Source organism: Phyllostomus hastatus, unplaced genomic scaffold, assembly GCF_019186645.2.
Source record: "Phyllostomus hastatus isolate PE091 unplaced genomic scaffold, TTU_PhHast_1.1 phas_contig_80, whole genome shotgun sequence".
NCBI lineage: Eukaryota > Metazoa > Chordata > Mammalia > Chiroptera > Phyllostomidae > Phyllostomus > Phyllostomus hastatus.
The window spans coordinates 11,167,539-11,190,270 of record NW_025333960.1 but is presented as its reverse complement, the minus strand read 5'-3'; the positions used below and the strand labels follow the sequence as shown (position 1 = coordinate 11,190,270).

Below are 22,732 nucleotides of genomic sequence, written 5' to 3'. Positions count from 1 at the left end.
CAAACATTTAAAGTACATCTGCTAAACTCAAAATACCCCTGTGAAACAGAGGACCCCAGAGCTTCTGTGGTTGAAATGAGAGAGGGGGTCCAGACCCCCTTCATTCTCTCCTCACTGAGTCATCTCTGACAAGCACCATGTAAAAACCTTTGGCCTGGAGTATTCCAGGTGTTCAGGCTACTTCTGTTCATTTTTCACAACTACATAAAAAGTTTGAAATGAGTGTGTATAATATCATCTGACGACCCTTAGCTTTGGAAACAAAAACTGTCAATCAGCAGGCCTTAGTCCAGCTTCACTCTAGAGTCCAGATGAGTCCCGGCAACCACATAGACAGACACTCTAACGGCCTGATTATTTGTGCAGTTTGCTTCTTTTTGGAGATGGGTTTGTTAATCATGCTGCTCAGCTGCAGTACCCAAGAAAAGCTAAGAGGGGACAGTAAAATAAAGCCTCCTGGTGACCTGTTTGCACACACCAGCCTGATAAACTGGGTAGAATGACAGTGACAGCTGTCTTGTAGCAAACAGAGGGATTCAAGTGGTTCAGTTCCGCAGCCACAGAGACAAGTATATCATTACAGCCCGGCTGCTCAGAGAGAAACCACCTAAATCCACTGCCTGTCCACAGCCACCGCAGCGTGACTTGGCCATCTGATCCAGACCCTCTCTGATCTTCCTCTGTACCCTGGACTGCCTGGCCACTATCCTGTTCTCACCTCCATCTGCACTCCCTGCCTGGAACAGCCAGGCTTTTAGCAGCTGGGGTAGGACACATCCCAACCTTTGGGCAAGAGGGGAGCGAGGGTGGAAAGGATAGTAATGGGGGCCAGGCAGTCAAGTGCCTGTTCCAAGGACAAGGGCCTCAGGGGCATGGCGCTCCTGCGGAAAAGGCAGAAGTTCTCCCCGTGGGATGATGCCCTGCTCTCAGGAAAGGACCCCCGGTCCCTGCTAAAGCGGGGCATGTGCCACATCAGCTTCAGCCTGGTCACCAAGGGAATGACAGACATCCCTGACTTTCTGTGGGGCTTGTCTGAGGTCCAGAAACTCAATCTGTCTCACAACCAGCTCAGGGTTCTGCCCCCTGAGGTGGGGAGGCTGACCAGGCTGGTGGTCCTGAACTTGTGTGGGAACTGCCTGAAGAGCCTGCCCCAAGAAATCAGCCTCCTCAAGGGCCTGAAGGTGCTGTTCATCAACATGAACTGCCTGGCCGAGGTGCCGGCCGAGCTGAGTGCCTGCAGGAACCTGGAAGTCCTGAGTTTGTCGCACAACCATCTTTCCCAGCTGCCTGCCAGCTTCGCAGACCTCTCCAGGCTGAGGAAGCTGAACCTCAGCAACAACTGTTTTGCTCACATCCCCATCTGTGTGTTTGCACTGAAAGAGCTAGATTTCTTGCATGTGGGCTCCAATCGCCTGGAAAACATCGCTGAGAGCATCCAGTGCCTGAGCAGCCTGCAGATCTTCATCGCCGAGAACAACAACATCCACTCCTTCCCACGGTCACTCTGCCTCCTCACCAGCCTGGAGCTGCTGAACCTGAACAACAATGATATCCAGACCCTCCCTGATGAACTCTACCTGCTGTGTAGACTGGCAAAGATTGCTTGGAATCCAATGGACAAAGGGCTCCATATTTCCTATAACCCTTTATCTAAGCCTCTGCCGGAGCTGGTAGAAGGGGGCCTGGAGATGCTTGTCAGCTACTTGAAGGACAAAAAACACAACTGACATGGCCACTGGATGCAGGGACAGTAGCCAGCTCACTGAGACTCCATCGACTGGGTACTTCTTTAGTCTAAGCTTTCTCCTCTTACTGTTCGTGTTGGTCAAGGCTCATGTTAGTATTTGCTAAGTTGTAGTTGAATGCCATTCTAGAGAGGTGTTTGCTTTTAACTTTGTATGTTTCTAATAACCCCCAGAATATCATGTTTGTCTCACTTTAAACATAAATTGAAATAGGACTTTGGTTTTCTCCAAAGAGAAATAATTGCTGGTCAGCAGGTCTGATTCAATGGAATTCAAAACTTAAATATTTACTAAGCATGTGCCAAGTGTGGTATGAGGTGTTGGCAACATCTGGTTTCAACCTCTGAATTGGCAACTTGTAGCCAGGTAGCAACACCAGGACATGCTCCTGCATCAGCCTTGAGCAAGCATTACTTGGGACCAAAGAGCAACCTGAAGCCCTGCTTCCCTGGTGATGACCAAATCAGCCAGAGCTTTTCCCTCAAGTTCTGGGGGACAGTCACAGGAAATATGTCTCTAAAATGACTGGAGAGTAACAAGCAGGCTGCTCATGTGTACGTGTGGTGGTGGTGAGTGAGATAGCTTTCAGATAATAAATGCAAACCAATTTTAATGTGCAGTTGCAGCCTTCTTCCCAGTTCTCTTGCACCCACAGTCGCATCCCTGAGCTTTTCTAAAGACGCCAGCCAGTGTTTGGCATCCTTCTAACTTCACTTCTCCCCAGACTGGGTCTGCCTTCCCAGGGATGAGATAGAAATTGATAAAAACAATGGCCAAAAGGCAGGAAAGAGGAGGTAAGGTATGGACAAGCCTTAAAGCTAATAACATGAAACTAATTACCTTCCTAACATTCAGAGAAGACTAATATTTGCCACTTGGCTTTCACATATGGACATTTTAAAAATGACTCTACTGACACTTAAAAGCTTTTGGGCCAAAACGCTGTAAAGTATTAAATTTATTTTTTTTAATTATAAAAGTACACAGCTGTTAGTTAAATGTGCCGATTTCAGAGTTTCTGTCACAAAGGTCATTGGATGTTACTGTTTCAAGAGCTCCTAAGACATTACTATTCATTAAGAATTAAAGAATTAGAATGAAAAGGTAGCAGTGAAGAGTATACAGCACCTACAGATCAATAGAGAGCCAATTGTTTGGGTGTCTTGGCTCTTTTGTCTGCAGAATAAAGCTAACAATGCAATATCAAGACAGAATTTGGGTTTGCTGCCAAGACTTGTCTAACTTCCAAATACTCTTGACTTAATTCAGTTAAACTTATATCTGTTAGTATCTTCTCTTTGTTACACTGGGCTGGGAACCTGAGGGGAATAAAGCCCTTCTTCCACCAAGAAGCTCACAATGTGGTGAAGGGACAGAAGCCCACACGGGTTCCTATAGTCTGCAGCAAAGTTGTGATCCCTCTCAAGAGAAATGTAAGTGATGGGCTGGAGTAAGGGTGACACACTGGGTGGTGTTGACTTGATGGAGCCCCAGTGTCTCAATAAACAAAGAACAGTAACCAAAGAACAGGACTGGGAGAAATAAGCCAAACTCTTATTCACTGCATCCATCATGCCCTAATTCCTCCACCTCCCTTTGCCCCATGTGGAGAAGAACAGCAAAGCGCTGGGGCAGTGGGTTCTGACCATGGCCAGTTTTTGTATGGAGCTGCCACCTTCTAAGACCCATTTAAAGGGGATCCATATAATTTATTAATAAGACAGGTGATCTTCCAAACAGACTTCATAGTCAAATTTTCTACTCATAAAAAACGAAAGCTAATTCCTACTGTTATCATCAGATACCACAGTTTCATCAGCACATTTGTGCCTGAGCTCTCTCATGGTCAGACCATTGCAAGAGATCTTACCAGTGTCGCTGGGCAGCAGCTGAAGTCCCTCTTAAATTCCCCCTCCAGCAGCAACTGAGACCTGCTCTCCCTGCCAGGCACACACAGACACACTCCACTATCCTCACCCATGTTGGCTTGCTGGAGCCAAGACTATTTAAAGACATCAGTGGAACTTTTACTTGACCTCATGACTCAGTGACAAATTGCAGGGCAAGCCTTCCTCTGCAGAGCTGAACCAGGCAGATCACTTGCTGAGCGCTGGCTGAAGCACATGCAGCTGTCAGACAAACGCCATGGGTGCCAGGATCATGCCTGTCATTGCTGCTGAAGAACCACTGGACTCATGCTGAATGTCCATGACCTTGCTATGGGCAGAGAGGCAGGCCGGGACAACAGCACAACATTATTCCTGCTGAGCAATCATTGTATTTCCTCTCCCTGCTTTTTCAGTCACTTGATCCCAGAGTAACTCTACTCCAGGAAAAGAACCTAACCATATTTTGAAGGTGACCCAAGAACTCATTATACTTTTTATATGAAAAAAGGTCATATCAGTTTGGTTGCAGACTTCCATCTGTGCCTTTCAAAAGTATAGGAGCAAGGTGTTCTGTGTTAACACTTAGCACTGAGGAAACCATACAAGTAATAGTAGTTGCCCAATGCGCTTTAGATATTGATTCTTTGTGAGTGCTTTTTATTGATAAAGGAAAGTGCTGAGTAAAATACTGGTTAAAGTCCTTAGTTATTCAAAATGGTAACATGGAGGGAGTTTGGTACAGCCTTCAGTGTTTTGCTGCCAAACTCTACAGTTTGCTGACTGAATGAGAAGTGCTTCCTGCTTATCTTTTTGTAGTTCTAATACTGCCACATTCAAATGACTCCCAGGTATTTCTGAGGGTTATGAAATCAAAGCCCTGGGATGACTGCATTGGCTGCTGAGTATATTTAGCCAAAGAATACGAGCTAATTGGGTGCTTGTTGTGGGAGCTGGCTGTTCACATTCTTGATGATATTGTGGTTTTCATGTCACTTGGCTCTCAGTATGGAGCAATCTCAGTGGTGTGTTCAGAAACACCTTTTGAAGCAGTTGCAGCTAACAAGCATACAATTAAGAAGAAATTCTATGTTCATAGGAAAGAAAGATGACTTTGAAAAGACACATCTGTTCCAGGAATAATACTGCTAAATGTGCGAAACTGCTGCATATTAAGAAAAAAAGATAGTTATTACTTAGCTTGTTAACTTAATAAATGGGTAATAGAAGAAATGTACTCTATTCTTGGGCTTTAGTTAATAAACTGCCTTTCTGTAGTAACCAAAGACAGAGTGACTTCAGGACTCTGCACCTGTACTTCACAATGATGTCATGTTTCGGCTGAAAAGAGATAAAGAGGGAATGCTGTCTTTATTTGTAGGGATACATTAAACTAAACCTTTTCTTTTGCTAATGGATTATTGCATTTTAAAATTCATATGCCTCAGAGCACATACTGAGTATGCATTTGATAGCTATGCATTAAAAACAGAGGGAGATTGAAGAACTGTGGGTGTGGTTGCTGGAAGACACATGAAGTCATCGACATGGCCTAGGGGAGCCTGAGTGAAGTCACTGAGGTTCTGTTACAAATGCAGAACAATAGAAAATTTATTCAGAAAATGGTCTTAAAAGAGAAAAACAAACAAAAAAGCAAAAATTTAAGCTGCTAGATTTAGCCAATATGAAGATACTAAATACTCAGTTATTCCATCAATATTTACTTAAGTAGTCACATGTGCTCTATTTTCTTACTCCACCAAAAAATGACTTTTAGTACTATGAAAGATATACTTGAGAAACACAAAATGCCCAGCCTGTATGGCATGCGCAACCAAGTACCAATACCAGTTATAATTCATCCAAGAACACCAAAATACAACCCCATCATATAGTTTAAGAAAGCAAAATAAAATACAGAGAAACAGCAAAGCTATGATAAATGATATGGGAATAATCTTGACTTTGTTGAGAAAAGAACTCTACGATTGTTTAAGTTACTTGTCAAGTTATACGTTGAATTCAAAGCATTACTAATTACTAACAAAAAATGATAGCAGAGTAATAAAGAGGAAGCAAAGAGGGCTCATAATAAATCTGTAAGAACTTGGGCGTCATTAGGCAAGCATAACTAAAAGCTATTAGCATGAAGCTTGCTATGCATTTTTTTAGTAGTGTCATAGGAATCTACTTGCAAGGAGACAGCATATTTTCTACTGCTTTTAGACTCATTCCTTATTTCAGCACAGGTCAGAAAATAAAAATAAAACATGACCTGGAGTCTATTTGAAAAGTATCAAAGTATTTCCTGATACCCTTGAGAAAAACATACATTATAAAAACTAGAAGACCGTTGGCTTTGATGGTATGCGTTAGAGCTGCCAGAGGAACACCACATAATCACCCATATTATTTGGTCTTGAGAGATTTGAGGTCCCTAGAAGTCAGGGTGCAAGAACATGCCACTTTGGGATGTCTATTTTCTTCTACCTCCAGAATGTGATGCCCATCACTGTATGCATGTGAGAGATAAGAGGCCCTGTGGGGTGTTGGGAAAAACTCTGAACTGAGAGCTGGCCATGTCAATTGCATAACACTTACTGAGCATCTGTGTATCTGAAAACTGTGTAGATGTTGGGGACTTAGCTTGGGAACAAACTCCCTGCCCTCTATGGGGTCCCAAGTCCATGGACAGAAAAGATGAGGCTCAGCTAAACGTAACTCAATCCTGTGAGGACAACTGCACTGACAACTGCATAAACAAGTACAAAGGCATGTGGGTGAGATGGCAGGAGGTACAGAGCTGTGATATGCTAAAATGGTGTGGAGAACACACAATCTAACATGACAATTATTGATTCAGCAGTTCCTTTGTTCTTTGTCCCAATGGAAAATTTGTGACTCTCACTGTCCCAGAGAAGCTGGCTTTATAACAACTGTGTGGAATTTGCCCCTCTACCTGAATCTGAGATGATGGGCAGGTTCGTGACTGGAAAGACTGCATATGATGATAATGGAGACACCACATGTCATGAGCTCCCACAGTACTCCCGAGCCTCCCCTACCTCATTGTACAGGAAGGTCTTTCCTGAGAGTTCTGAAAGAACCCCATTGGCAGTGTCCTCAAAGCTGCTGCTCATCAGAATCCCCTGTAGAACTTTAAACAAAGAAAGTCTGGGCCTAAATTTGACATACTCTGATTAGGTGGTCTGAGTAAGGCCAGGACTTCTTCAATTTGTTTTTAAAGCTCAGTAGGTAATTCTGTTGCTGACTCTGAACTGAGAAATGCTGATATTGGCTCCTACCTAAAAAGTCAGACATGAAACTTTTATGCCAGTTGGATCAGGAGCTTACCAGGAACTGAAAGAGGACAGTAAACGGTGGGTGATCACTGAGCTTGGCCAGCAGGTGAAACTCTGCTAGTGTGCCCCATGATTATATTCATCTGATACTTGTTAAGAATTTAGAGTCCTAGGTCCCTTTGTTATACTTTCAGAGTCAGGAGGTTAGGGCAGAGCTTGGCATTATTAGATCCAACCAGCAATACAGGTGATTCCTATCCAAAATTAGACTGGAGAAAATCTGGGCTATAGCTGAATGTATTCCCATCGGAAAATGGTAAAGCATCATATTCTAGACTCAGCTGCTACCTTGTGCTGCTGCTTTTCCTGACCAGCTCTGTCTCAGGCTTTGAAGGTTGCTGACTTTTATCTTTGCATCCAGCATAGGGAAGGTATTCAATAATAATATATTCTATGAATGAATAAATGAATGAATATAAAAGTAAACCAGTTCACACAGATGACTTAGCCTCTCTGGGCCTCAGTTCTCTATAAATTGAACTGACTTTAAAGTGAACTCTCTTTAAACTCCTTTCAGATTTGAAATTCAGACTGTGTGTGTGTATTTTTTGCTTTGTCTTCCCCTTATCTAATGCCACAGTAAATAGATACCTGAGCTTATTGTGATTATCCTGATTATTCAAGAAAAGTGAAAAACATTGAGGAGATGGGTCAAGTTCAGTATGTGTTTTAATATCCCCTTGTAGTACCATAAAAATATAATTGAATTTTGGTTGACTTTCAAAAACATATGAAGAACTAAGCATTTATTAAGGATAAATCTAGAAGTCTGCAGAATTCCTAATTATCTGAATTCCATCTCTAACTTTTTACTGCACTGGCTCAGAGACTCAGAGAGAATATTTCTGTTTGACTTTGTTGATTGATTGATTTAAAATTCCTCCTATGTGGACTTCCGGCCAAGATGGAGGAGTAGGTAGACATACTGTGCCTCCTCACACAACCAAATTAAAAACAACAAAAATTTAGAAACAAAAAAAAACAACCAGAACTGACAGAAAATTGAAATGTAAGGAAGTTTGACAACCAAGGAGCTAGACACATTCATCCAGTCCAGTAGGAGGGGCAGAGTTGGGTGGCTGGGCAGAGTCAGGCGCTGGGTGGAGAGAACGATTGCATTATTCATTCGCAGCAAAAACAACAAAGAAAGTAGTGGCTTGCAGACCCCAGTACACAAGGCAGTGGCTGACAGACCCAGGAGTGCAGGCAGTGGCTGGCAGACCCAGTGAGGTGAGCAGGGCAGCTGACTGACCCAGCGGTCCCACATTTGCATACAGACAAACAAGGCAAAGCTGGAGAGTGAGACAGACCTCGCAGCCCAGGGTCCCAGAGTGGGGAAGTAAAGCCTCAAAACACTTATTGAAAACACCTGCGGGGGTTGAGGCACAGGGAGAGACTCCCAGCCTCACAGGAGAGTTCATTGGAGAGACCCACGGGGTCCTAGAATGCACACAAGCCCACCCACCCAGGAATGAGCACCAGACAGGCCCAGTTTGCTTGTGGAAAGCGACTGAAATCCAAGAGAGCAGAGCAAGCACCATTGTTTCCTCTTGGAACCTCCCCTCCCATAGACAGCATCACAACCCAGCTACTGGGCTGACCGCCGCCCCCCGCTGAACACCTAAGGCTCCACCCCTCATACATAACAGGTACAACAAGACACACACACACAAAAAAAATGGTCCAAACAGAAGAACAGATCAAAGCTCCAGAGCAAATAATTTAAGTGACGAAGAGACAGTCAACTTATCAGATGCACAGTTCAAAGCACTGGTGATCAGGATGCTCACAGAACTGGTTGATTTTGGTTGCAAATTATATGAAAAAATGAAGGCTACACTAAGTGAAAAGAAGGAAAATGCACAGGGAACCAATAGTGATGGGGAGAAAACTGGGACTCAAATCAATGGAGTGGACCAGAAGGAAGAAAGAAACAACCAAATGGAAAAGAATGAAAAAATAAGAATTCAAAAAAAATGAGAGGCTTAGGAACCTCTAGGACATCTTTAAATGTTCCAACATCTGAATCATAGGGGTGCCAGAAGGGGAAGAGGAAGAGCAGCAAGTGGAAAAGTTATCTGAACAAATTATAAAGAAGAACTTTCCCAATCTGGCAAAGGAAATAGACTTTCAGGAAGTCCAGGAAACTCAGAGAGTCCCAAAGAAGTTGGACCCAAGGAGGAACACACCAAGGCACATCATAATTACATTACCCAAGATTAAAATGAAGGAGAGAATCCTAGAAGCAGCAAGAGATAAGGGGACGGTCACCTACAAAGGAGTTCCCATCAGACTGTCAGCTGATTTCTCAAAAGAAATCTTGCAGGCAAGAAGGGGCTGGAAAGTATTCCAAGTCATGAAAAGGCAAGGACCTACATCTAAGATTGTTCTATCCAGCAAAGCTATCATTTACAATGGAAGGGCAGATAAAGTGCTTCTCAGATAAGATCAAGTTAAAGGAGTTCATCATCACCAAGCCCTTATTTTATGAAATGTTAAAGGGACTTATCTAAGAAAAAGAAGATAAGAGGCACGTATAGTAAAATGACAGCAAACTCACAATTATTAACAACTACACCTAAAGCAAAACAAAAAACTAAGCAAACAACTAGAACAGGAACAGAACCACAGAAATGGAGATCATGTGGAGGGTTATCAACAGGGGAGTGGGATGAGGAAAGAGGGGGAAAAGGTATGGAGAATAAGTAGCATAGATGGTTGGTAGGAAATAGACAGGGGAGGGCAAGAATAGTATGGGAAGAAGCTAAAGAACTTATGACACATGGACATGAACTGAAGGGGGGAATGTGGGTGGGAGGGGGTGTGCAGGGTGAGGGGAATGAAGGGGGAAAATGGGACAACTGTAATAGCATAATCAATACAATTAAATTAAAAATAAAGTGATTATTGATAAAAAAAATTCCTCCTATGTTTCTGGAAGAGAAAGAATTCATAATGATCTGTTTTCCATTAAAAATATTATTGGATTTGATTCAATAATATCATTTGGGCACTTAGAGCTGAAATCTTTCCTGTTTAACAAAAAAGAGCATATGCTGTTAAAAATATATAAAAGGATAATCTGTTCCAAAGAGTGAGTTGTAAAAAAATTCAGACCTCCTCCATAGTACTTCCCCTTCTACATACACATGTGAGTCAAACATGAATTTTGTTATAAATTTTCAAAACAACTTCTGCAAATTAATACACAAAAAGCTGCAAAATAGTGCTTCCTTTGGTTTCATTGATTCTTAATAATATTGCTCCTCCCGTTGTCTCCACTGTTTTAGTGAAAGCCACAAATTGATAATATCTACATTATGGGAAAAATTAGAAATTTATGACTTTGATTTGTTTTTGACACACCTTATTTATAAAAAGTTGGTAATTGTGCACAACTTTTGGTACAATTGTGTTTGACAAGAATTAAGAAGCATAAATAGTTGGTACAAAATAGGCAGGGGGAGGTTAAGAATAGTATAGGAAATACAGAAGCCAAAGACTTGTATGTATGACCCATGGACATGAACTGAGGGGGGAGAATGCAGGTGGGAGGGGGGGTGCAAGAAGGAGGGGAGTAAAAGGGGGAAATAGGTCAACTGTAATAGCATAATCAATAAAATATATTTTTAAGAAAGAATCCTTGAATAATTTTGTTGCCATAAGTACTTTAAGAACTCAAAGTACAGTTCTGGTATTAGCCTCCTCAGCCAAGTTATACAAGGTGTGTCCAGAAAAACTCAGCCATTGTTAACATATGAGAATATGTTTCCACAACATGGATGTAACCTAGCAGCCAAGCAGAAAAAGAGTGGACTGGAATGCACATGTGTGAACAATAACGACTTCACTGTACTAGTCAGTGGGGGCAGTAGATGTCGTTGAATGAGTATGTGTACTGTGTGGTCATTGCATTCAAAATAACTGCATAAATGAATCTGCATCAATGCATCCACTCAAGCACCATGCCTCATGCAGAATTTTTGGCAAAACATCAAATCACCTGTATAACTCAACCCCCCTAACAGCCCAGCTTTGGTGCCCTGCAACTTCTGGCTTTCCCCAAAACTAAAATCACCTTTGAAAAGGAAGAGATTTCAGACAGTTGATGAGATTCAGGAAAATACAATGGGGTAGCTGATGATGATTCTAACAAAGGATTTTGCAGAGTGTTTTGAACCGTGGAAGAGACACTGGGAGAACTGTGTGAGGTCCCAAGGTGCCTACTATGAAGGGGACTGAGGTGTCACCTATGTGTCTTGTATCTTCTCCAATAAATATCTCTATTTTTCATATTATATGGCTGGACACCTTCTGGACAAACCTTGTATAAGAGAATTTTAGGGATTTTTTCATTATGGAAATGACAGGAGTAGTATAAATAAAGAATTTAGCCAAGAAGGAGAAAAAAAATCTTCTTTGTGTTAAGTTTCTTATACTTTCTTATTATGATGATTAAACTATCATAAGTAAATCTAGAAATCTGTTTAATCTGCCAGAAATGTATATAATGTTTGTTATAGAAAAATCTAGACTAATAGACTTCTAGCCAAAGTGGAGGTGTAGGTAGATGCACTTTGCCTCCTCACCCAACCAAAAGAAGGACAACAACAAATTTAAAAACAAAACATAACCAGAACAGCCAGAAAATCGAACTGTATGGAAGTTTGACAACCAAGGAGTTAAAAAAGAAACATTCATCCAGACCAATGAGAGAGTTGGATATGGGCAGCCAGGGGAAGAGGACTCTGGCAAGATGGCAGCTAAAGGACCGCGCAGTCCCACATTTGCATGTGGTTAAATCAGGGGGAACAACTGCAGAGAGAGACAGACTATGCAACCCAGGATTCCAGTGTGGGGAAATAAATTCTTAAAACTTCTGGCTGTAAAAATCTATGGGGATTGCAGCAGTGGGAGAAACTCCTGGCCTCACAGGAGAGTTCCTTCCAGAGACCCACAGGGTCCTAGAACTCACACAAATCCACCCACCCTGGAATCAGCACCAGAAGGGCCCAATTTGCTTGGGGGTAGCAGAGGAAGTGACTGAAAGCCAGCCGAGAGCTGAGCAAGTGCCTTTGTTCCCTCTTGGACCCTTCCCCCACATACAGGATCACAATGCAGCCACATGTGTTGCCCTGCCCTGGCTAATACCTAAGACTCTGACCCTTAATACATAACAGGTGCAATGAGACAAAAAAAAATACGGCCCAAATAAAAGAACAGATCAAAGCTCCAAAACCAGAATTCAGTGATGAAGAAATAGCCAACCTATCTGATGCAGAGTTCAAAACACTGGTAATCAGGATGCTCACAGAAATGACTGAGAAATGGTCACAAAATACAGGAAGAAGTGAAGGCTATGCAAAGTGAAATAAAGGAAAATGTACAGGGAACCAACACTGAAGGGAAGGAAACAGGAACTCAAATCAATGATCTGGAGCACAAGGAAGAAATAAACATTCCACCAAAACAGAATGAAGAAACAAGAATTCAAAAAATGAGAAGAGGCTTAGGAACCTCTGGAACAACTTTAAACATTCCAACATCCGAATCATAGGGGTGCCAGAAGGAGAAAAGGAAGAGCAAGAAATTGAAAACTTATTTGAACAAATAATGAAGGAAAACTTCCCCAATCTGACAAAGGAAATAGACTTCCAGGAAGTCCAGGAAGCGCAGAAAGTCCCAAAGAAGTTGGACCCAAGGAAGCACCACACCAAGGCACATCATAAATACATTATCCAAGATTAAAGATAAGGAGAAAATCTTAAAAGCAGCAAGGGAAAAGGAGACAGTTGTCCACAAAGGAGTTCCCATTAGACTACCAGCTGATTTCTCAGAAGACACCTTGCAGGCAAGAAGGGGCTGGAAAGAAGTATTCCAAGTCATGAAAGGCAAGGATCTACATCCAAGTTTACTCTATCCAGCAAAGCTATCATTTAGAATGGAAGAGCAAATAAAGACCTCCCAGATAAGGTCAAGTTAAATGAGTTCATCATCACCAAGCCCTTATTACATGAAATGTTATAGGGACTTATCTAAGAAAAAGAAGATGGTCAAAAATATGAACAGAAAAATGACACCAAACTCACAACTGAACCTAAAGCAAAAACAAAAGCAAACAACTAGAATAGGAAGAGAATCACAGAAATGGAGATCACATGGAGGGTTATCAGTGGGGAGGGAGAGGGGGAGAATGGGGTAAAAGGTATAGGGAATAAGAAGCATAAATTGTAGGTACAAAATAGACAGGGGGAGGTTAAGAATAGTATAGGAAATGTAGAAGCCAAAGAACTTATATGTACAACCCATGGACATAAACTAAGGTGGGGGAATGCTGGTGGGAGGGGGTGTGCAGGGTGCGGGGGAATAAAGGTGAGGAAAAAATGGGACAACTGTAATACCATAATCAGTAAAACATGTTAAAAAAAGAAAAATCTAATTTTTCATCTGTCCATATACTATGCTGGTTATATAAAACTGAGTTTACTTACTTAGTTTCTAAATGAAATTCCCAGGTGCTTATTATAACTCTACTACCACAAATAACTCTTTAGGTGACTCTCTTTCATAGCTATGAAGGAAAGTGCCTCTGTTTCTGGTAGAGCAGAATGAACAGGTTACTTTTTTATGCTACGTGAGTTCAGTTTCTTCTTAGTCATCATCTATTATGTAATAACCAAGGATGAATTTGAAAATATTCACCCTTTACATGGCATGTATGCAGTAAAGGGTTGACTCAGCAGGTCTAGGGTGTTCAAACTGCACATTTCACCTTTGATCAGCTCCTGGGAAATGACCAAATCCCTTGAAACATCTTGCCTGATAAGGGTGTTCTTATATTCCTGGGTCACACCAGACAGTCTGTGCTCAAAGTGTGATTATGGAGAGGGGCCTTGGCAGCACTGTGTCAGTCTAACCTCTGGAAAGTCTGGAGACTGCAGAGCTAAGGTTGGCCACATGGGTGATCAGTGCCCATGTGACCAATTTCCAATAAAAACCCTGCCCCCAAGGCTCAGGTGAGCTTCCCTAGTTGACAATACTTCATAAATATCATGTATCATTGTAGGGAGTATTAATCACCACCAAACAACTCCATTAAGAGAGAACAATGGAAAGCATGCGCTTGGGCTCTCCTGGATTCATCCATACGCTCCTTTTATTTTTGCTGATTTTAACTTGTGTACTTTTGTTGTAATAAACTATATCCATGGGTGTAGTAGATTTTTCTGAATTTTGTGATTTTGTCTAGCAAATTGATCTTGGAGACCTCTCAAAAGCATGGGTTAAAGAGTAGACTTATTAAAAAAGCAAGAGAAGAGAAGCTACACATCCTCAGATTCCCCCTCCATGCTGATCACATGTAGTGTAGCATCCAGCAAACGTGGGAACAAATATCGGAGACTTTCAGGGTATCAAAGATGTTACTTTATTGGCCAAGTTTAACCTGTGCAGGGGCAAACTCTCAAAGTGTCCAGCGACACAGTGCCCACAAGGAGCTGCAAACGAGAGATGCTCCGAGCGCTTACAACTACGTCCTTATATAGGGGCGGGCAAGCAAGCGTTATACAGAAGCAGACGTGGCAGTTAGCAATTCGCTTACAAAGACCCGCTCGTGGGAATTTCAAACCAAGCATTCTTTCATAAGGCAGGAAGGCAGGATGTTTGTTCATTAACCTAGTAATCTCCTGGCTCTAGCTAGCTAGGTTCCTAAAAACTACAAAGCATTGCTTATCTAGCCTTCCCAGGGGAGAGCATCTGCTCGACACAGGATGTTTGCTTAACTGCACTATGTCTCCCTTATCATTTCCTTTTAGCTACAATGTGGTTCTTGTCTACTAAGGTTAAATTTAGTTCTTAATTTCCTTATTCCCAACAGTAGCAAGTATGTCTTTCTGGGAGAGAGCTCACCTCCCTGATGGTTCTCTCTTTCTATAGGGAAATCTTCAGCACAATAATCAGCCCACTTTGGTGCCTGCCTATCTCACTTTGATGCTAGGAGTTGTCTAAGAAAGCCAGCTTCAGAGCACCAAAAACCCTCGGGGTTCATGGATTTGCCTCAGGGATGATTGTCACCAGTCCCAGAAGAGATGACCTATAGTGCCACTTTCTCCTCTGGAAAAGAGGTAAAGCCCTGGTTCTATGAAATCATTGTTCAGGAACCTAGAGGGGGTCCCCATGTCTCCTTTGGACATTCTTGCTCCTCAAACAACTCTTTGACAAGATGTTAGGCATATCACAATTTCTTCCCAAGTGGTATAATGCTACTCTGTTAGAAGGTTATTTATATGTTAATCTCAGTTACTCAAAATATAGCTGAGATCCCAGGGTAAATGTCATTAAGTTTGATTCATTAATTCATAGGTGAGATCTTTAAGCCAAAAGATAATAAATGAATAAATATATACATACATATATATGTCAGATGATAAATACATGGCTGATGCGTGGGTCACCGGCCAGCAGTGATCATGGAATGCTGCGGATGGCTCGCCGAAAACACGTGAGAAAAACCATGCACAGAGACAGACTAGTTTCTGTGGAGAAGTAGGGACGGAATGGCCACCCCCTCTAATGGGGAGTGCGCCGATTTACCGTCCATACCTGCTTTTATTGGGCTTATTTTGCATAATAATTCAGGTTAAGTACAGTACTCATTAGGGGGAAATAAGGAACCATAGAAAACAAGGAACTCTGCTGGTCTATTTTGAGTCAGGGTAAAAGAGCTGTAAGACTGTGAGGAACAAACTAACTTCCTCCTAGGACCCTTCTCATTCAACTGAGAGCATTCTAAACAAAGAAGGTTTCATAGTAATTTACATATTCTTTCTTAGGCCTGATCACCCAGGGAATCCTCCCTTTTCAGCACAGAGCTGCACCACCCTGTCATTGTTTCAGGCTTAGGTGAAGCAAGGGAACTAAGGCAACCAAAGATAAGGAGATTTTCTCCCAGACGCTGAGAACTCAGGCTATGTCAAAGCCGACGAGCGAGGGTCCATCACCCCCTTTTGCTGCAGCCCCCCCCAAGTCCTTCTTTGGGGGGCCTCCCAAAGTGATCATGCCTGTCTTAGGTCGTTCCCCTCTTGGGGAATCTTACCCGTCTTTGGCTAACTGACCAAACTTTGGGGTTCAGTTATGAATGAAGCAGCAGAAGCAGCACTCCTGCCAGGGAGATAAGCTTTTGTCTCCTTGCTGGCTTAAGGTTCCAAGGGCATTCCCTTAGCCTTAGCCTAGGTGGGGGTTACAGCTTCTGATACCACTCAGGGCGGTTCCCAACACATGGCAAATAATAAAGCAGTGACGGGGGAGTAGGGCTGGAAGGATATTTGTTATAGGTGGTCAGGAAAGTTGCCCAGGAAATCATTTTGGAACAGAGACCTACAGATAGTGAGGGAGTTAGCCATGTAAGTATTTTAGGAGAAAGTATTCCAAACAGAAGAGAAAGTATATGGAAAGGCAAAAATGTGCCTGGCATTTCCATGGCATGGAGTAGGTCCAGGGGACAGCACTAAGGTCATATTGATGTTTGGGGTGACTCTTGCAAGGCTTCAGGTCATTGGAAGGTCTCTGGCTTTTGCTCTGAGTGAGGTGAGAAGCCATTGGAGATTTTTCTCTAGGGAAGAAACACATGCTAACTGTTGGGAACAAGAAAATTAAGAACTAAATGTAATCTTAGTAAACAGGAACCGCATTGTAGCTAAAAGGAACTAACAAGGGAGACAGAGTGTAGGATGTAGTTAAGCAAATGTCCTGTGTCTTGCAGATATTCTCCCCTGAGTATGCTAGATAAGCAATGCTTTGTTTAGTTTTAAAAATTTGAATTTTACCCTGTTCCCACTCGAGGTCTATGTAAGCAAACAGCTAACTGCCACATCAGCTTCTGTGAAACGCTTGCTTGCTTGCTCGTGCCAAAACCCCTATATAAGAACCTAGCTGTGAGCGCTTGGGCGACTCTCATCTGCAGCCTTTGTGGGTACCGTGTCTCCGGACACTTTGAGAGTTCGCCCCTGCGCAGGTTAAACTTGGCCAATAAAGCAACATCTTTGATACTCTAAAAGTCTCCGACATTTGTTCTCACGTTTGCTGAATGCAACACTTACTTGTGTTTTAGAGGAGTTACTTTGATTACTGGATTGAGAATAGGAGTAAAAATAAAAGCATGAGAGTAGTTAAGAATTTGCTACAATATTTCAAGTAATGAATGATGGTGGCTTCAACCAGGGTTGAAATGGTGGATGTGACCCGATTATGGAGATATTTTGATGTTAGCTCCAGTAGAAATTGCTTATGGATTGGATGGTGTGGGGAAAATCCAGAATAATTTCAATGTGTTTAACCAGAGCAAGTGAAAGGATAAAGTTGTCATACTTTGCAAGAGGAAAAGTTTAGGAAAAAAAATATCAAAGTCCTAATTTTGAGATGATAAATAGATTTTCAAATCGGTCTGCTGAGCAGACATTTGGGTAGACAATCTAGGGTTCCAGGGAGTGATTTTGATTGGAGATATAAATTTGGAAAACACCAGCAAAATGGGAAGAAGTCATAAAGAGATGTGTCCATTGTGAAAGTCCTCAATCAAAACTGGTGATTTTTTTCCTTTATGTTTTGGTATTCAAAGTGCTATGCTTGGCTGGAAAATTCCTGTATATAACAATGCTTGTTTTTCCCAGGTGCTGGGTAAATGGGATATTACATTTTCTATGTACATCTATATTACATATTCTATGTACATCTCAGACCTGTATTTGTGAAAACCCTTGGAATTATTGGTTGATAGAGAGGTATTCTCTAGTCACACAGAAGTTAGAAATCAGAACACAGAAGAGCATGTGCTCCCAGTGGGCCCTTGGGCCCCAGCTGTCTCTGTCTACTCAATTAACCTGCCCCACCAACAGGTGACACTAATGGGTCATCAAGCAGAGATATATGTTGGTATTGATCAAGATACACTGAAATAGTTAAAAAATCTCCATTCATCTCCCTTCTCTTTTTTCTTTTCTATATGGTTTAATTTGTTTGGGTCTTAAGGAATATCATTAAGTTCATAAGCTACATTTCAAATGAGAATGAGGGATAGCAACATCAATATTCCCACTAGTTTTCTTCTTTGAACTTTGGAAAGGAAAATTTTCCTCAAACTTATCATTCCAATAAATATATTTTAGAATGCAAAATTTGATACATAGTTTAAGAGCTGGCCCTGCAGTTTCTCCACACTATGCACTGCAGATTCCTGCTTCAGAACCCCATGACATCTGGGTGAGTCTACAAGGCAAGGAGGCCAGCGGCTTCTCTGCTCCTCTGTTGTATGTGCACTTATTCTACTGCTTTTCTCAGTATGAATAACTAACGTTTCTCCTCTTTAAGCAGAAGCAAACAGCTTTCTCCCCAAACTCTATTATCCTTTATTTTGGCTTCATCTCATTCTTTCCACAGGCATGGAAACATCACACACTCACTCACAAGGAGGAATTGCGGTGCTTCACACCCTTATTTTTACGTGGGGGCCAGAAACTGCCCCATACATTATGAATGATGATGTGTTTCCATATAAGTCACAGAGAGAGGGTCTCCCTTCTAGGGATCAGTGCAGAATGTGATCATTGTTTCTTTCTTTTCTTTTCTTTTTTCTTTCTTTTCCCCACAGGATATTTGAAAGAAAGTGGTTACACAATGCTGAATAGTTTTGAAAAACAAAGTGAAAGTTCTACTGGCATGTATGTGCATGTATTTCTCTTGCATATTGGTCAGATAATGCAATTGTCATTTATATCTTGCTAATGCAAAGCTTTTGAATATATTCTATACTCCTACCTTAAACCACAGAGACAGCTCACAGAATTTTATCTTCTCACTGGGAAATTATTTTCTCCACATGTGTTTTGATGATGACAGGCTTTTTTCCATCTTGCAGTTCTTCCTCCTTGGGGGAATAGCAATGTAAGGAATAATATCTGATTTGATACTTGCTGTTCTACCCACGTATCCGTGCAGTTTAAAAACTGTCTACAAACTTGCTAACAGCTTACTTTAAATCTATACTTTGGGAAAATGAAAGACAAAGAGGAAGAGAAGTAAGAGCCTCTAAAAATAATACATTTGAGAATATATATGAAATATTTGGAGAAAATATCATTTACTGTTTCTATTGGATATGCAACATTGTGTAAAGCTACTCTATGGAAGCTAGACAGAATAATTTTTAAGTTAAAGTCCTATTATTCAACTACATGGGAAGCCTTAATCTAAGTGAGTGTATTTTCCTCTATACATTTAAAATTTTTTATTTTTAATTGTATTTTTCTGTTACCATTTAGTACCCTTATACAGTGCCCCCTCCCACCCCGCAATCACCATGCTGTTGTCCATGTCTATGAGTCCTTTTTCCTTTTTGCTCAAAACTTCTGCCTCCTGCTTTCCCCCACCTAGCTATCCTCTATGCATTTCTTAATTCAAAATTATCATAATTTATAATTAATTCAAGAAAAGAGTGATTAGTACTTACGTTTACCTGCTAAAATGAAATATAGTTGTAGCAAAGTCGCATAAACACAATTCAAAATTCACAGGATTTATCAGCTTTGAAGTCACAATTTTTTATTTCTTTTAATTTAAGGAATTGATATTATTTTGAATTTTAATAATGAATAATATCAATAATTAATAATAGTATCAAAGGGTTGTGTGCAAGACTAAGATTTTATGATAATGTTACCACATTATTTCACAACTTTTCAAAGCTCAAATTTTCATATAATGTAGCATTATTATGCTACATCATAATATGCTGCATCATATTATGTAATGCAGAGAAGAGGCAATTAATTTGATATTGAAGGTAATAAAAATCATACACTGTACCCAGTTCTATAGATCAAATGATGGCTAAACATTTGGGTTTTTTTTTTCTTTCTTAATGTATCAGGCTAACATCCATGCAATGATTGCAAACTCTAGAATTAGAACAGAGCAACCTTAAAATTCATCTCATCTGAATTTCTAAATTTCCCCATACATATGTTTTTTTTAAAAAACATATATGCTCACTTTCTGTAACGGGCTCACCATGTAAAAACAGTCCATTCCATTGATTCCTTGATAACTTTCTCTTAAATATTATTTTTCCTTCTTATTTTCCATCTCAAAATGATACCTCCATCCACCTGGAAACTTGGGATTCACTCTGGCCACCTCCCTCTCTTAATCCTTCCATCTAATCTGTCACCCAGTTCTCATATTCTACCTTCTTTCCATCTCTTCTGTCAGCCTGTCTAAGCCACTGTTATGTCACCCTAATTCCTCCTCTCAGCCCATTTTCATCCATTCTTCACACAGACACAAAGTGGGATTTTAAAAAATATAAATGGGATTGTGTTGAGACTCATGCTTGAAGTCCCTCAATATTTACTTGCAATAAAATCCAAAATCCTTAACATGCTTTACATGGCCTCTCAAGCTTGAGGTTTGCTTATTCAGACCTACTGCCCACCACCCTGTTCTCTTGCCAATGTGTGCCCATAGCATCCTGTTTCAGTTCCTGAAGATCTTCTGAACACTGTCCTGCCTTAGGACTTTCACACACACTGCTCCCTCTCCCTGGAGTGATCTTGCATGGTTAAAGCCTATTCACCCTTTCAGGTTCAGTCCAAATATACTTCCTCAGAAAAACTTTCTCTGACCCTTCACTTTTCCTTCATAGTGCTTACCAGCACTTAAATTATATGCATGTGCATGTGGTTGTGTATGCATATAATGAATACATATGTAATTACATATTATAGTCACATAGATGAATAACTTGTATAATATCTGTTCCCCATCTGATGACAGTAAGTAGCACAGCTGGCTTATTTTCACTGTTGCATATAACTTTTTTTCTGATTCACATTAAATACTTAATACGTTGTACAGAATGCATTCATTTCTAATTATTAGAAAGCATTAAACACCAGTTCAAAAGAACCTATGCATTCCTATGTTAATAGCAGCACAATTTATAATAGCCAAGTGCTGGAAGTGGCCTATGTGCCCATCATTAAGCGAGTAGATCAAAAAACTGTGGTATATTTACATAGTAGAACACTACGCTGCAGGAAGAAAGAAGGAACTTCTACATTTCACAATTGCATTGATTGAACTGGGGAGTATTGTGCTAAGTGAATGGACTAGGTGTTGGAGAACAAATACCATGTGACCTCACCTATTAGAGGAACCTAATGAATAAAACAAGCAAAATAAAACCAGAGGCATGGAAACAAGAAACAGACTGACAGTGACCAGAGGGTTTAGAGAGGGGGATAAGGGAGGAAAGAAGGGAAAGGGACTATTAAGGAACAGGTATAAATGACCCATGGACATGGACAACAGGGAGGGGATTGACTGTGGGAGAGGGGGCATGAGCAGGGAAGGGGAGAGCAACAGGGGAAAACTGGGACAACTGCAATAGAAAAATCAAAAATTAAAAAAAATTAAAAATCATTAATTTGGAAGTTGTACCACAGTTGAAATTTGTTTTGTCGATCGACTGATAAATATGACTCCCTAGTAAGAAATACATTTTAGTATAAAACAAAGTTGTGTTTATTAAACTATATTGTACTTAAGGAGTAAAAATATGAAAGCACTCATTTAGGTTAACTTTAATACTAACAGTGCATACATATTTAAACTCACAGTCATGAGTTAAATAAATACATGATTAGCTTGAGGACAGAATGGTCACCATTGGCAGTATCACCTCATTTACTGTTTGGCAGGAGACATTATCTAATTGCCCCAATTTAGCTACTATGTTTTCTAGTTAGTGAAATGTGGAATAAATAGAAATAATGATTAAATATGATAACAACACAAATACAGATACCATTTATTAAGTACTTACCATGAGTCTGATGTATTTAATTCTTATAAGATATTATTATTACCCTATTTTACAGGTTGGAAAACTGAGCCTCGGAGAGCTTACATTTCTTGTCAATCTAGTAATGGAAGGAGCTTGGCATTGACCACAACTCTGTCTGATTCCACCGTGCTGGGTGGTCTCTTAGGTATCTTTTCCTGATCTACCAGGGGAGGACATTACAGGAGACCCCCTCATTTTGCTTAGAGATCTCCCTGTAATAGCACACAAAAGATTCAACTTAGAACTTTATACAAAAAAAAAGTTGAAGTAAAGAGAGCTTTGTGTTTATTGATGATTAAATTCAGTGTATACCTGAATGTGTATTTAAGAAAGAGATCATTAATATTTAATCATGACCACGGTAGATTTTGGTATTACCACTAATTCCCCCAGAATGGGTATTGGTGAATCCTCATTCAGGAACTGATCTACACTGAATAATTATATAGTGATTTATGTCTCCCAACTAACTTCTACGAGAACCCTGTTATCTGGTTATTTTCCATAAATGTGGAGAGCGGAACACATAAGGCACCTCGCCTACAGTTACGTGTCAGGGGCAGCAAGCTGGGAGGGAGTGATGCCTCTCCTCGCCCTCTAGGGGCAGTGGTGTGCGCATCTCTGGGCACCGCACCTGGGCACTGCCATAGGGAGATGTCACAACCCACTTGAAGAAGAGGTTAGGTTACATCTAAGGCAGGGGCCCTTGGGAAGAGCCATGATAACCTGCAGTTAAATCCTCCAGGAACAGCAGCCTTTGCATTTAAGATGTACAGAGCACACCTGTCCCACCTGCTAGTCATATTTCTCCCAGCATGACCTTTGAGTTCCTCGTGGTGG

General features: G+C 41.0%; 1 protein-coding gene across 1 annotated transcript; it reads left to right on the top strand.

Annotated features, from left to right (window-relative positions):
* The first annotated feature begins 597 nt into the window (after positions 1-597).
* On the top strand, positions 598-2,984 carry LRRC30 (leucine rich repeat containing 30). Its single transcript, XM_045850183.1, has one exon. It carries the CDS (start codon positions 822-824, stop codon positions 1,725-1,727), a length of 906 nt encoding a protein of 301 aa, XP_045706139.1. The 5' UTR covers positions 598-821; the 3' UTR covers positions 1,728-2,984.
* Positions 2,985-22,732: the final 19,748 nt, after the last annotated feature.